This window comes from Bos indicus x Bos taurus, chromosome 9 (genome assembly GCF_003369695.1).
Source record: "Bos indicus x Bos taurus breed Angus x Brahman F1 hybrid chromosome 9, Bos_hybrid_MaternalHap_v2.0, whole genome shotgun sequence".
Lineage (NCBI taxonomy): Eukaryota > Metazoa > Chordata > Mammalia > Artiodactyla > Bovidae > Bos > Bos indicus x Bos taurus.
In genome coordinates, this window is record NC_040084.1 from 94,125,474 (window position 1) to 94,140,579 (window position 15,106).

General features: G+C 42.7%; 1 protein-coding gene across 9 annotated transcripts in view; it reads left to right on the plus strand.

The window, feature by feature from the left end:
- ARID1B (AT-rich interaction domain 1B) overlaps window positions 1–15,106 on the plus strand; it is a 439,749-nt gene that overhangs the window by 383,969 nt on the left and 40,674 nt on the right. For all 9 annotated transcript variants that reach the window (XM_027551921.1, XM_027551917.1, XM_027551923.1 and 6 more), the window contains one exon: window positions 9,894–10,039. In XM_027551921.1, the coding sequence (XP_027407722.1) occupies window positions 9,894–10,039 (146 nt within the window). The remainder of the gene's footprint in view (window positions 1–9,893; window positions 10,040–15,106) is intronic.

Here is a 15,106-nt window from a genome sequence, read left to right on the forward strand (position 1 = left end):
CAGGAGGAACACTTCAGGCACAGGCGGCAGGCCCTGTGGGCACTGCCATGTTACACAAGCCCGCGGCAAAGACCTGCATAGGAAAAGTTCCGCTTGGAAGAGTTACCTGCAAACATGCACTCACCAAAGATGGTTCCGGAGAACAGGCTAACCGTCATCACCCCCTCTACTGGAAGGGCCTTCTTCATAGAGGTGTCGAATGTTATTACATTCCTCTTTGCCCACCCTTAAAAGAAAAGAACGTAAATGTGTCAATTACCAAAGGGTTTGGGGGGTTATTAATTCACATCTGGGAAATGACTGATGACTGTTGCTCTAACCAGTTTGTTGCTGGCATCATACCCATTTCAGTTCTCGCTAAGGGAACAGGCTGCCTTAGAAAGAGAATCATGTTCACAACAAGGGGAAGACCTTAGAAAACAGATCAAGAAGCCTTGTAAAGGGCATCCCTGCCTAGGGAGGAAGGACGAATGAACGAAGGGACTCACCCTCTGCTTTCCAGACTTGCGTCTCTAGCTGCCTCTTGGCCATTGCCTCGGGCAGCTCAGGGCCACGCAGACCCTATATGTCCAGGGCCCAGCTCCTGTCCCCTGACATCTTCCCTCAACAGCAGCTGCCCTGCACCTGCCCCTCATGCAGCCAGGAGATGTCCCAGCCACCATTTCTTTCCCCACAGCATCTGACTCATCACCAGGTACTGCCAGATTACGTCTAAGGTAGCGCTCAGCCTCCTGTTGCTCCCCACTCAGCCCAGCTCCACGCACCGCCTTCTCTTACCTGGACTCTCATGAGAGCCTCACACTTGTTGCCCTGTGTTCACTCCTTCCGCCTCAGGTGTGCCCGCAGAGGACCATGCCTCTGAAATACACATCCTTTTCTGCCATTTCTCCCACTTAAAACCCCTAACCTCTGTCAGCTCCTCTGAGGGTACAGGCAAAAGAACTGAAGCCTCGTGTGACCTGGCCCTTCCCTCCTTCTCATCTGTCTTCTCTCCTCTCCTCTCCTCCATCACCTGATTAAGTCCCATTCCATCCCTCAGATCTCACCTGAGGAGAGGCTCGGGCCCCGTATCCCTTCCTCAGGGAACGCGCCCTGACCCCCTCAGGTGGGCCTGTCCATGCCTAAGGCTCAGGCCCCGTATCCCTTCCTCAGAACGTGCTCTGACCTCCTCAGGTGGGCCTGTAGATGCCTAAGGCGCTCCTCCTGCCTTCCCTGCCTTTCTCCTTCACCTCTCAGTGAAACTGTTTGCATCTGTGCAGCCATGAAATTAAAAGACGCTTACTCCTTGGAAGAAAAGTTATGACCAACCTAGATAGCATATTGAAAAGCGGAGACATTACTTTGCCAACAAAGGTCCGTCTAGTCAAGGCTATGGTTTTTCCAGTCGTCATGTATGGATGTGAGAGTTGGACTGTGAAGAAAGCTGAGCGCTGAAGAATTGATGCTTTTGAACTGTGGTGTTGGAGAAAACTCTTGAGAGTCCCTTAGACTACAAGGAGATCCAACCAGTCCGTTCTGAAGGAGATCAGCCTTGGGATTTCTTTGGAGGGAATGATGCTGAAGCTGAAACTCCAGTACTTTGGCCACCTCATGCGAAGAGTTGACTCATTGGAAAAGACTCTGATGCTGGAAGGGATTGGGGGCAGGAGGAGAAGGGGACGACAGAGGATGAGATGGCTGGATGGCATCACTGACTCGATGGACGTTAGTCTGAGTGAACTCCGGTAGTTGGTGATGAACAGGGAGGCCTGGCGTGCTGCAGTTCATGGGGTCGCAAAGAGTAGGACGCGACTGAACTGAACTGAACTGAAGCACCCCCAGTGTGCACACTTCCCCATGATCCACCCAGTGTGCTTGCTATTAGCCACTCCCGGCTCTGGTGGCCTGAGTTCTGTTTGCCTTTGTCCAGGCCCACTGGTGTGCTCCTTCCTCCCTTCCCCTCCCACACCCATCGTGAACACATGACTGTAACTGTCAACCAAGCAGAGGGCATTTCTGAGTAATTTTGTTATTGTATTAATAGCATGTCTTCCTGAGTGAAAAGGGTGCAGTAGTTTCATTAAGAGTAGCATGTGGCTGTGCATCTTCCCAGGAGCCTACAGTCGCTTAAGTCACTGGCACTCGCCTTTGCTCTTTGTCTCAGTGTCAGTGCCGCTTTACCTTCACAGGGTTGATTGCTAGCCAGAGCAACTGGCTTGTTGGGATTATAACATGATATCACCCCTAGAACTGTAGTTGTGTTTTTTATGACAGGTGTATTCATGGATTAGCCACACCAAAAGTGGGCTGAAGCTTAAACACCTTTTGCTTTCCTTCTGATTGTATTGTTTTGGGGGCAGAGCTAGTGATTTTCACTCTTCAGATATTAGATTTAGAATACAGTAAGTCCACTACATATGAACAAGTTCCGTTTCAAGAGGGTGTTCATAAGTCCAGTTCGTTCATAAATCCAACAAAGTAAGTTTGTAAGTCCAAGCTGCATTTTCACTCATGCCTTATGTTGATGACACACACGTTCACATCTTTGAAAGTTTGCAACTTGAAGGTTCGTATGCAGAGGACTTACTCTAATCTTGACTCTGTGTGTCCCTCTTGGTATTGCTTTGGAAGAGCTGCTGTGTAACTTAGGTTGCAAGTCTGTTTCACCAGTGATCTGGAGACATACGTGCAAAATGTTTCTTTATAAAACAATTGAAATAAGGCATCCTGTGTGATATTGTGTATGCAATAGGAGCTCTCCAAGGATAAACTGCTGAAATTGGGCTTTTCAGAGTTTCATGTTCTCAGTTCTGATAGCTTTGGGTTTTAAGTGAGAAAATGCCCTAAATTTCAGTGTTAGTCTCATTTATTTTTTCAGTAAGCAGTCTTTTCTGGCTTTAAACTTAAACTATGTTTCTGGCTTCATAACTTAAACTAAGTCCATGGTGACAGTTCATATAGAGAAAGATACGTGCGTTTGGTGGTCATGCCATTCTGCAGTAAAGCATGCTCTTTTTGAGCGTAACTCGGGAATGGTGTCTCCAGTGCTGGAACTCTTGAGAGTGGAGCTTCCCTCCATGTGTCTTTGCCACTGGGGCTTTATACTGACATCACTCACATGGTGTCTGTTTCCAGCATACTTCTGTCTGCCCCTGGTGGGTTGGTTGCTAAGCCATGTGCGACTCTTGCTACCCCATGGACTACAGCCCACCAGACTCCTTTGTCCATGGGATTCTCCAGGCAAGAATACTGGAGTGGGTTGCCATTTCCTTCTCCAGGGGAATCTTCCTGACCCAGGAATCAAACCCAGGTCTCCTGCATTACAGATTCTTTACCAACTGAGCTACAAAGGAAGCCCTCTGTCTACCCAACACCAGAATCATCTACAGACTTTATTTTACTTTACATTTTATTGTAGTTGACTTTAAAAAGAGATATTTAGAAATGTGTGGTTACTCTTTATTGATTTCTTAGTTATATTTCACCTGCTAAATTCAGACTGTAGTGGGAAGCTGTGTTCTCCTTTCTGTTTTCACAGTGAACCATTGGAAATGGTCACTTTAAAAATCTGTGTTTGCTTCTGGAATTTTTCCCACAGAGCCAGCCCATTATTGGCAGATTTATGTGTCATGTCTGAGAAATCTCCCACGTGAATAAAAGGAGGATCTGTGAAAACCTGCTGGTGTGTGTGTAGACTGAGGAATAGGGAGGAACAGTGCTGGATGGAAGTGCAAACGGGCAGGCTCTGTGTCTGAATTATTCTCGTTGTGATGACCTCCTTCTTGTAAGGGAATGACAGATCTTAGACACCTAGGTCTAGTCCCAGCTGAAGACTGATTAAAGTTCCTTTGGTTCATTCTGCAAGTCCACGCTTCTAAATGACAGCCCCGCCCATCACATCTCGACACTTCCAGTGGGGGGTCATGCCAGGCTGTACCCTGGCCCCACCAGCACAGGGCCGTGTAGTAAGTGCCTTGCGGCTTGTGGAGCCACCAACAGTCATTTTCACAGCACGCAGACCAATAGCTGCCCCAGCAGCGTAACAGCAACAAAAAGTTATTTTCAGGTGTTTATCAGCCCACCCTTCTCAGACATTACTGCCACAACCATTGTGGGTAACGAATCTATGGCATCAGGAGAGCACCATTCATGATAAAAACCATCTGAGCCCGTAGACCCACTAGAATCCACAGCCCAGCAGTTCACACACCCGAAGATCAAGGTTGGGGCCCTTTGCTGTTCCATTTGGGCAGCATTTTATGTTGAAAATGTTTCCCTTGTGTGAGTTTGTATTTTCGGCTGTTTTTGTTTTGTTGTTCTTGTTTCCTTTTGAAAAAAAGGAACTGTCTGGTGACTGCTTTGCACTCCTGATTCTGTTCAGAGCACTCCAGATGTTGCAGTGTCAGAAAGAGCTGGAAGTCCGTGAGCACCGCCTCCGGTCCTGAAAGTGGTCAGCGGCCCAGCCGCATTAGCTTTTTGTCGTGAGCCCTGGAAATGCTCTTGTCGGTGGCTCCACAGTAGTTGGAGCACTCAGCCTAATCAGAGAGGCCACCATCTTCTGTTTCCTTCCAAAAAACAAATTGTCTCCATTTCCAAAATTCAACAGAGACCATTGAAAGCTCTTTTTTAGTATAAAGCCCATTTTGCTTGTTCAAAATTACCAATAGTCTTGGCAGTAGTTTCCAGAGCAGTCATGAATAGGATTTCTTCTGTGATGATGACAGACTGGCTCTCTCCCCCACTTAGACAGGTGGCCAAGTGTGTACTCATGAGCACGAATGCCCTGCTCTCCTGGGAGGGCTCGTTTCCCTCTCAGCTCCTTCCTGGTTGGATACCACCCAGGAGGCCTGTAGCCCCCAGGATAAGTGCCTTCCTCGAGGTCAGTGTCCAGGGATTGATCTGTCCACTTCCACCACCTCTCACTGTGTCCACCTCACTGAGTTAGCCCTCCAGGAACCCAGAGAAAGTGCCGCTCTGGTTTGTCCCTTCCTACAACAAAAGAGGGCGGCAGAGGATGAGATGGTTAAATGACATCACCAACTTGATGGACATGAGTTTGAGCAAACTCCAGGAGATAGTGAAGGAAGGACAAGGAAGCCTGGCATCCTACAAGTCCATGGGGTCGCAAAGAGTTGGACACTACTGAGCGACTGAATAACAGCAAAAGCAATACAACAAAAGAGAAGTGTGATAGATGCAAGGAAGGTACACAGCAGGCTGCCTTGTCCCATGGAGAGTCTGCTGTGCTAGGGGGCCCTGAGAGAGGATATATAGTATAGTGGTCTGCGAGCAGGCTTGGGGGCATCTCCTTCTGCCACTTACTAGCTCTGTGTCTTCAGACAAGTTGTTTAATCTCTCTGATCCTTATTTTCTTGCTCTGTATGTGACCATAATGCTCCCTTCTTTCCTCCAGGAACTTAAAAAATTACATGTATAAAGTACCTAGAAATCATGTTGGGCATATTTGTCAGTACTTAATAAATTACTAATATTTATCATCATTATCAGTTCCTCCATGTTCATGTGGAAGAACTGGGCTGAGAGTTTTCCTCCTGGATCCCAGCGACAGTAGATGGTGTCACTAGTGACAGAGTCAAGAGCCCTGGCTTTTCAGTCTGACTTTTAAAGCAAGAGGCATAGTTTCATCGAGGACCGTTCTAACCAGCAACTGACAGCCACTGCACGGACCTTTAAATCTTGAACTTTTTGTTATTTTTAAAACCTGTTAATGTGCACTTTCATCATCTTATGGTGATTGAAGATGCAGACTTGGGGGAGAAATAATAGATTAGAATTGGGCCTTTGAGGTTACTTAATTTAACCATCTACCTGGTGGATTTTATACTCTGATTCTTTTTTTCCTCCTCAGTCATAAACAAGTGTGCCTAAGAAACTGTGAGTTTCATACACATGTTAGTTTCCCCAAATGTGAAACTGAATTTGGTGGAAGCTTGAAAAGGTATTCATCTATCCAAATGCCCATTCACAATGATAAAAACTTTTTCTGTCAATTCATTCATTTAACAAATACTTTTTAGTAGCTGTAATGTGCTTATTTGTACTTCTCAAGAGGCATACACTAGAAAAGCCAAGACGTGAACCTAAATTATGTTAATATACAAAGGAAAGTGCAGAAGCTATAAAGCTATAAAAGGCACAGAGTCTAGAGAAGGCAGAGCTTCCAGGTCAGGGAATAAGGAGGGCCTTCGTAGAGGAGGTGACCCCTCAACCTGGATTTTGAAGGACGGGGAAAGTTGACTGAAACTTGAAAGCAGTCGCTGACTTGGAAGTAGTCTCCAGAAAACACAGCCTGTTCATAAGTCAAGGATGCTCTTCATGTGGTTTATCAGCTAAGAGAGAATGATCCCAACAGGTGCTACTTGTTTTCTTGTGAAACAGACATAAATGTTAAATTGTCACGTTGAATGAAAACACCCTAGAAGAGAACCTAAGATACTAAAGTTAATGCCAATAATCTACATTGTTGATGTTTAAAACCCTAACTGTATAGGGATATGTTCATAGCTTCTGGGCAATGTGAAAGTGAAGTCGTTCAGCCGTGTCCGATTCTTTGTGACCCCGTGGACTATAGCCCACCAGGCTCCTCCATCCATGGGATTCTCCAGGCAAGAATACTGGAGTGGGTTGCCATTTCCTTCTCCAGGGGATCTTCCCGGCCCAGGGATCAAGCCCAGGTCTCCTGCATTGCAGGCAGACGCTTTAACCTCTGAGCTACCAGGAAGAAGCTATCTGGGCAGTGTATTTATAAGTATTTGACGACTTAGAGATGAATCGGAAACCATCGGGTGGTCTTAGACGTGTTCTAATGACCTGCAATCTAATCCCTACCACCTTCAGGGGGACTTAGGTGAGCTGAGAATTCAAGGCAGAAATAACACTCCTTCCTCCCAGAGCCACACTCAAATTAGCCTTTCAGCTCTCTAGAATATTCTTTCCAAGCCATCATAAGTGTTAGTTTGTGTAGAATTTCTCTGAATGGTTGGTAAAGAAAAAAACCACTCAAACCCTTGATACTTTGAATATTCAGCTAGGTGAAGTTTGAACTTCTACCAAGCAGAAAGTTGAATGCACTGAAAATAGCTGCACTTAAAGAATAGTATTTTTTAATGACCTGTGTTAATTTCTTAAGTAATCTCTTAAATTTTTTTTTTACTGTTATGCATTAAGAACCACAAAATGACAGTTTAATGGAGGTGGAGGGGGTTTTAATCATAATTAATTTGGAACAAATAAGCCAGATGTCTGTGCATTTTTCAGTTCAGTTCAGTCCCTCAGTCATGTTTGACTCTGCGACGCCATAGACTGCAGCACACCAGGCCTCCCTGTCCATCACCAACTCCCAGAGCTTGCTCAAACTCATGTCCATCGAGTCGGTGATGCCATCCAACCATCTCATCCTCTCGTCCCCTTCCCCTCCCGCCTTCTTTCCCAGCATCAGGGTCTTTTCCAATGAGTCAGTTCTTTGCATCAGGTAGCCAAAGTGTTGGAGCTTCAGCATCAGTCCTTGTAATGAATATTCAGGACTGATTTCCTTTAGGATGGACTGGTTGGATCTCCTTACAATCCAAGAGACTTTCAAGAGTCTTCTCCAGCACCATAGTTCAGAAGCACCAATTCTTTGGCACTCAGCTTTCTTTATGGTGCAACTCTCACATCCATGCATGACTACTGGAAAAACCATAACTTTGACTGTGTGGGCCTTTGTCGGCAAAGTAATGTCTCTGCTTTTTAATATGCTGTCTAGGATGGTCATAACTTTTCTTCCAGGGAGCAAGCGACTTTTAATTTCATGGCTATAGTCACCATCTGCAGTGATTTTGGAGCCCAAGAAAATAAAATCTGTCACTGTTTCCATTGTTTCCCCATCTTTTGCCATGAAGTGATGGGACCAGATGCCATGATCTTCGTTTTTTTGAATGTTGAGTTTTAAGCCAGCTTTTTCACTCTCAGCATTTTTAGCCCTCCTATCAGCTTTACTCCTTAGAGTAAATGTTAGTAGCCAAAACTCTGATAAGTTGTTTTTGTTTTTTTTTAAGTGTACTATTTACATAAGAAAAGCTTGACTACCAACAGTGGAGTCTTTGCAAGATTTTGCAGTATTGCCATTATCTTTCTTTCTGTATCGTAATTTTCCTGGGAAAGTTAAACCACTGTGCTGTTCAAACCTCTTCCTCTCTCTTTCCCTGTCTCATTACCAGCAGTTAGAGGAATGACATTGTGTGACAGTTATCTCCTTCGGTTCAAAGAATACCCTTTTCCTCTTTGCAGGATTTAAGAGAAGTTTGTCTTTCTCAGAGCATAGGCACAAAACTGCTGCTAAGTCGCTTCAGTCATGTCCGACTCTGTGCAACCCCATAGGCGGCAGCCCACCAGGCTCCCCCGTCCCTGGGATTCTCCAGGCAAGAACACTGGAGTGGGTTGCCATTGCCTTCTCCAATGCATGAAAGTGAAAAGTGAAAGTGAAGTCGCTCAGTCGTGTCCAACTCTTAGCAACCCCATGGACTGCAGCCTACCAGGCTCCTCCGTCCATGGGATTTTCCAGGCAAGAGTACTGGAGTGGGGTGCCATTGCCTTCTCCACACTATCTCCATAGGTTTGCTCAAACCCATGTCCATTGAGTGATTGATGCCATCCAACCATCTCATCCTTAGTCACTGCCTCCTCCTCCTGCCTTCAATCTTTCCCAGCATCAGGGTCTTTTCCAGTGAGTTGGCTCTTTGCCTCAGGTGCACAGAGCTTCAGCTTCAGTCCTTCCAATAAATATTCAGGACTGATTTCCTTTAGGATTGACTGGTTTGATCTTCCTGCAGTCCATGGGACTCGCAAAGGGTCTTCTCCAGCACCACAGTTCAATAGCATCAGTTCTTCAGCTCAGCCTTCTTTATGGTCCAGCTCTCACATCCGTACATGACTACTGGAAAAACTATAGCTTTGACTATACGGACAGACCTTTGTTGGCAAAGTGATGTCTCTGCTTTTTAATACTCTGTCTAGGTTAGTCATAACTTTCCTTGCAAGGAGCAAGGGTCTTTTAATATCAGGGCTGTAGTCACCATCTGCAGTGATTCTGAAATCCACGAAAATAAAATCTGTCACTGCTTCCACTTTTTCAAACCCATTATAGAACCAGATGCCATGATCTTAGTTTTTTGAATGTTGAGTTTTAAGCCAGCTTTTTGCCTGTCCTCTTTTACCCTCATCAAGAGGCTCTTTAGTTCCTCTTCACATTCTGCATTAGAATGGTGTCATCTGCATATCTGATGTTGTTGATATTTCTCCTGGCAATCTTGAAGTTCTACAAAAAGAAGTGGAAGTCTGATGTTTACTGTGTAATTTTAATATAGGGAAATTGATGTGTTTTTAATAGTACCTAATTGCCCATGTTAAAGGGATTTTTGGAATTTCTTTCTCCAGTATTCATTATATCAGAAAATTTAGGTCAAAGTAAAAAATTTTTAAACATTTTCACACTGCCCATCTGCTTTTTATTTCTTGACTTTTGGTTTTTGATGCAAGGGTATTCAGTCATGTTAATGAAGAATCAAATCTTTTTAAATGTTAGAAATTAATTTTGCTTGCTTTTGTAATTCCTGTTCTTATTTCAAGTTCCCCCTTTCCTTTTCATATTCCTCTCTATAAATCATAACCTGGAACACCTGACATGATTATTTGTGGAACTTATATTATTTGGAATTTTTACATGGTGCATTAAATAATTACTGAGCAGTAGAGTTCAGTCTTTTGCTTCAGGAAATAAATTATTTTAAGGGAAGAAGAAAAATAACGGCCCAACCCCTTACATAATGACTGCCACGGTGAGAAATGACTGCCAGGTAAACTGCGGCTCCTGTGCGTGGTCAGTATACGTATGCATGTGCTTTCTCTTCATGTAGGCAAGGCGGCTTTCCTGGCATGAATCAGAGTGGACTCATGGCTTCCAGCTCACCCTACAGCCAGCCCATGAACAACAGCTCTGGGCTAATGAACACCCAGGCGCCCCCCTACAGCATGACGCCCAATATGGTGAACAGCTCAACAGGTAACCTTGGCAGCTCCGTGCTTCCAAGGGCTGCTCTCCCCCTCCCCTCTCCACCTCTCGTTTGCACCACTGAGAGTGTAGACGCAACCTGAGCGGTCAGATCATTTGGTGAAAAGGGGGGAATACTGCTTCTCTTGGTTACTTGCTCCATCTGTTAAGTCTTAGGGACATTACATTTTATGTAAATTATTTTATTCATTCTGTATTTGTGTGATATGTGGATGTATTTCAAGTGTCGTTGTAGATTGCTTACAGAGTATTTACATACACTAAGCTCTCTTTATCTTTGGACATTATTGGAAGATCCCATGACAAAGTCTGTAGTCTCTGTTTGTTGGTGGTGGAGATAAGCATTAAAATTCATACCTCAAAGGAAATGATTGAAGGATAGGACAAGGTGGTATTTGAAAGAGGGTTTGGTTTTTTTGCATTTAGGGAAACTCAACCTTTAACTGTATACATGAAAAAAGTTGTTTTTAAAGTGCTATTCATAGACTCTGTTGAGAAATCATGCATTTTTTAACAATTTGTTTTAAATTTTTCATGATACTTAATTTTTTCAGAATACTCCATGATCTCAATAATTGCATTCTTAGCGAATCTAATCTGATTAGCAGACTAAGAGTGTTCTGGCAGTTTGTGGAAGTAACAAGAATGTCTAAAACTGTGCACATGTTCCACATTCTTAGACCCCTTAGGTCCTGAACCACCTCCTTAAAATCTACCTAAGTATCCAGGGATGATGAGCACTGCTCTTTAAATGAGAAAACGCTGATGTATTTCACCTGACCTGTTAACTTTTTCTGACACCTACATTTTCGGTAGGATGCCCTCTTGCAGTTAATCTGAAACTTTGCATAGCCAGCTGTGTGTCCTGCAGTGCTTTATGATGTGTTAGGAAAACCTCGTGAGTCAGAGGCTGGGCTCCCACTTATTAACCTTTTTTCATTTCCTCTGCCTTCCGCCATCTTTCTAACCTCTCCATCTGTGAAAGGCCGCCCCAGGAGCTGTTGTCTCTTGATCAGGAAGGACAGACAGCTAGAGATTGGGCTTGCATCCCACTGAGCATCCAGCGTTTGTTGGTTTCTAGGGCCTAATTTAATAGTGTCATTCCTGTTCACTTCTCCTTAAAAGTTTATGGAAGAGGAAAAAATGGAAACTATTGGTGAAAATCAGGCTTTTCAAATAAATAAATAGCCCTTCCTGATGTTAAGCAGTCATTCATCCTGGCAAGGTAGAGGTTTTTACATTTAAGATGAAAGATGAAAAGCTTGAACTGTTAGCTAGAAGCTTTCCCTTTCCTTCGCAGCACCGTCCCAGGTAATGGTGTATTTGGGTTATGACATTATGTGTTTTGTCTGGCTTGCTGAAATAAAATTACTTTAGAGCATTGAAACTGCACAATAAATTTTCCCCACTATTAGCAGCACTCATTTTTCCCTTTTTTCCTTTGGACCTAGAGCCACAAAAATAACCAACAACAAATAGATGCCCTGCCTAAGAAGATTTATGTATTCCTGAGTAGTAACCAATTTAATGGAGATTCACAGAGAGGGTTTCTTTTTATTATTATTATTATTATTCAGATAATTCAGCTATTTGTTATTTCGTACAGAGGAAATGTTCAATGAAAGGCCATTTATCCTCATGGTCTTTTGTATGGGCCAGTAGTAGTATATTTTTTATTGCATTGTGCATTTTGAAATACTGAATTTTTAATAATTTAAGCATTTATTAAATTTTCCTCTACCCATTTATATGATTTGATTTCAGCTTTATTAAGTCAAGTGTTACCTGATAGAAAGTAATCATCCAGCATATCCAAGGAAAATTGATGACTTAGCATTTACTGTGTGTCTGTTGATGGATACAGGTGAATCTGCTTAACTGCCTTACAGTCTCTGAGGGACATGGGAATGACAGAGGAGCCCACAATTACAGTGCAGCTCCTGACAAGAGTTGTGGTCTGAAGGTGTACACTTGATTTGTCTAGATTTGTGCTTGTCTAGACTTGTCCATGGGATTGCCAGGAGTCAGACACGACTGGGCGACTGAACTGAGAGGTGGGCCAGAAATGGCTTGGATCATCACTACCTCAGTCTTCCTGGTTTGGGCCCATGGAGATAAATTACCAGTAATAACAGCAAAACATTTTCTCCAACCATGGACACTTTTGGATAAAGTACAGATAATACAAATGATGGCCAGTGGTGTTTTAGGAACCTCAGTTAGCAGCTCATGCAACCAGCATTCCAGCATGTTCTTTGCTGAGTCCGGACAGTTGTCCTGTAGACAGTGTGCTAGGCCAAAAAACAAGTTCTCCTGTGTACTGTGACAGATTGTTACAAGCGTCAGTGAGCAAGTGATTATTTAAATGGAGTCAGTGTGACTGAATGTGGCAATTCTCTCCTCCCATCAGATGCAGGGAGAAGTGGGATGGTAAGCAGTGGGGCTTGTTTCCCTCTAAAGAAGTGGTTTTAAAATAGATATTTGGCCTAAAAGATTAGAATTATGTATTACCATGGGAAAAATTGCCAATCGAGTTTAACCTTATTAAATATATCCTTATATAATACTGGTGCTGTTAGTTACATTGTACTTATTCATGTTTCATTTTATAATATCATTAGTCGTATAATTATCTACATATAAACCATTACCTTAAAGAAGATACCTAAATTCTAGAAAATATATCTACCATCTGTGATTCTAAGTTCGCCTCAGCAGAAGTCACTGCACAAAGTCTTAGCACATTTCCATCCGAATAACCTAAGAGAGTAAGTGATCAGCCTTGTGGCACTGTAGCCAGGCACCACCCTCTTGGAGGCAGGTCAGCATAGGGAAGTTTCAGGGGATTATTTCAAAGCTCTGCTGACCCAGCCAGAGAGAAGTGTTTCTCCTGAGCTTTTCTCATACCCTTTGTATGTGTTAACTGTATTCTCTATATATTTGCTACACATAAAAACAGTGAATATCTGCAAGTGTATACACTTACATAGACCCTTTTGTGTTTTCAAAAACAAGGAGTTAAACATTTTACAGAGTATTTTATTTGCCATGAAAAAGAACTATTTGTGTGTTTCTGGTCCTGTTTTACCATCTTCTGGGAATAATTTTGTAGCTGTGATGGGAGACTAAGTCAAGGAAGCTGGAAGGGTAGGAATGAATGTTTAAGTTCACTTTTACTCTCACCATATGTTTTTTATGTTCTTGTTGAATATATTAAATCCAGGGTGGGAAAGCTGCCTTAGGACCTTGACCCACACTTACTTTAAGAGCTCATTCTTCTCTTAAATTCCGATAGTAAAGCCAGAGGCTAGTACTTGAGATGTATATACAGTACCCACACAGCTCTCTCTATAGTCACAGGTTCTTTACTGCCCCTTTTCATGTCTGAACTTTACATATGGGATTACTGATGTCAGTAGGAGGAACAGTGCTTTGATTTAACACATCCTTATAATACTGGGGGTCTTTCTCTTCTGGAAAAGGAGAAAAAAATAGTGCCCTGGGAGACATATGGCTGTTTGCAATGATTCTCTGAGAATTCTGGTAAGAAGTAAAAAATAAACTTTTTAACAAAAGGAACAGTAAAAGCCACAGTAAGGAAAGACCTTATGATCCATTTGGTAAAATAAAACACAGGAGACTCAGGTTTGATCCCTGGACAAGGGAAGATACCCTGGAGGAGGAAATGGCAACCCAGTCCAGTATTATTGCCTGGAAAATTCCATGGACAGAGGAGTCGTGAAGAGTCAGACACGACTGAGTATATGACACTCACACAAGGCAGGAGTACAAAGTAAAACTGTTCCTTTATATTTTGTACTTACGTTTCTCTCAAAATAATTTTTAAAAAATACTTAGGTTTGCATACCCTGATGCCCATTTTAAAATATATAATAGAAAATGAAGAAATTTGGGGGATTTCAAACCCCTATATATGCTTATATATTCATCTCAGTGTGATTTTTAAATCACTCTAAATTGTCACTAATTATCATAATTCAATAATTGGCCTAATGCTTTATGTTAAAAATAATTACTTTTGTGTACATTGACACATTTAATGCATGAAGAAGGAACTACTAAGAAATTACTAATTCCTATTTTTCAAAACTCATATTCAGGCATAATTTATTATAAATACTGACAAACTATTATAACCTTAGAAGGAGCAGGACTTAACAGAAACCCCATGCCCATGACTTGCCACTTTTTTCTGGAATTGTGTGATTATCGTTCCTTTGAGCCCACTCTGGGAATAGCTGGCCAAGGACATGTGGACTTTGGTAAACAAACCCTGCTTTCCACATTTGCCCTGCTTTTTTTTTCTCTTCTCTTCTTCTCAAAAGGGGGTTTCTTCATGTAAAGATATTCCCAATTTCATATCCTGGTAGACCCAAGAGGTAAGGCTTCAGGAAAGCCATCCGCTACTTTGCACAAGGCTGTCTTCTTGGTGTAATATCTCTCAGCTGCTTTTTTGAGGTTTCACACATTCACAAAAATAACCACGTTTTTAGCTGATCCCAATAGATTTTTCTCTGCAGCTGCATCACTTGAAAAAGCTTTTTGTTTCAGTTCTTAAAGTCTAAGTATTGAAAGTAATTTGAAAAAAGAAAGAAAGAAAAACATCCCAATTATGATTTGTGTGTGTGGTGATGACTTCAAGGGCTGACTGGGCTGCAAATGGGCTTTGAAAAACAAGCCAATGTGCCCATGGAAAATACAGGCATTTCAGAGTGCATCATTGAGTGTGCTGATGTAAACTCATGGGCACGTGGCCGGGTAGGCTTTTTTGGCAGGACCTCTGGTCTCAACCTGCAGTGATGCTAACGATATTAGCAAATTAACACCACCAAGCTTGCCAGCTAATTCGCCAGAGCCCTGCTCACTCTCTCACTGCTGTAATTAAAACTAATTATTTTCTAAAACATAGTAATACATGAATATGTGCAATAATCATTTTGTAGTGGGCAATCTGTGGAGCCTTTTTTTTTTTTAAGCTTTTTTCTTTTTTTGGCACATTATGCTGCATGTGCATGGCAGTGGTTGAGCCAGCACTTT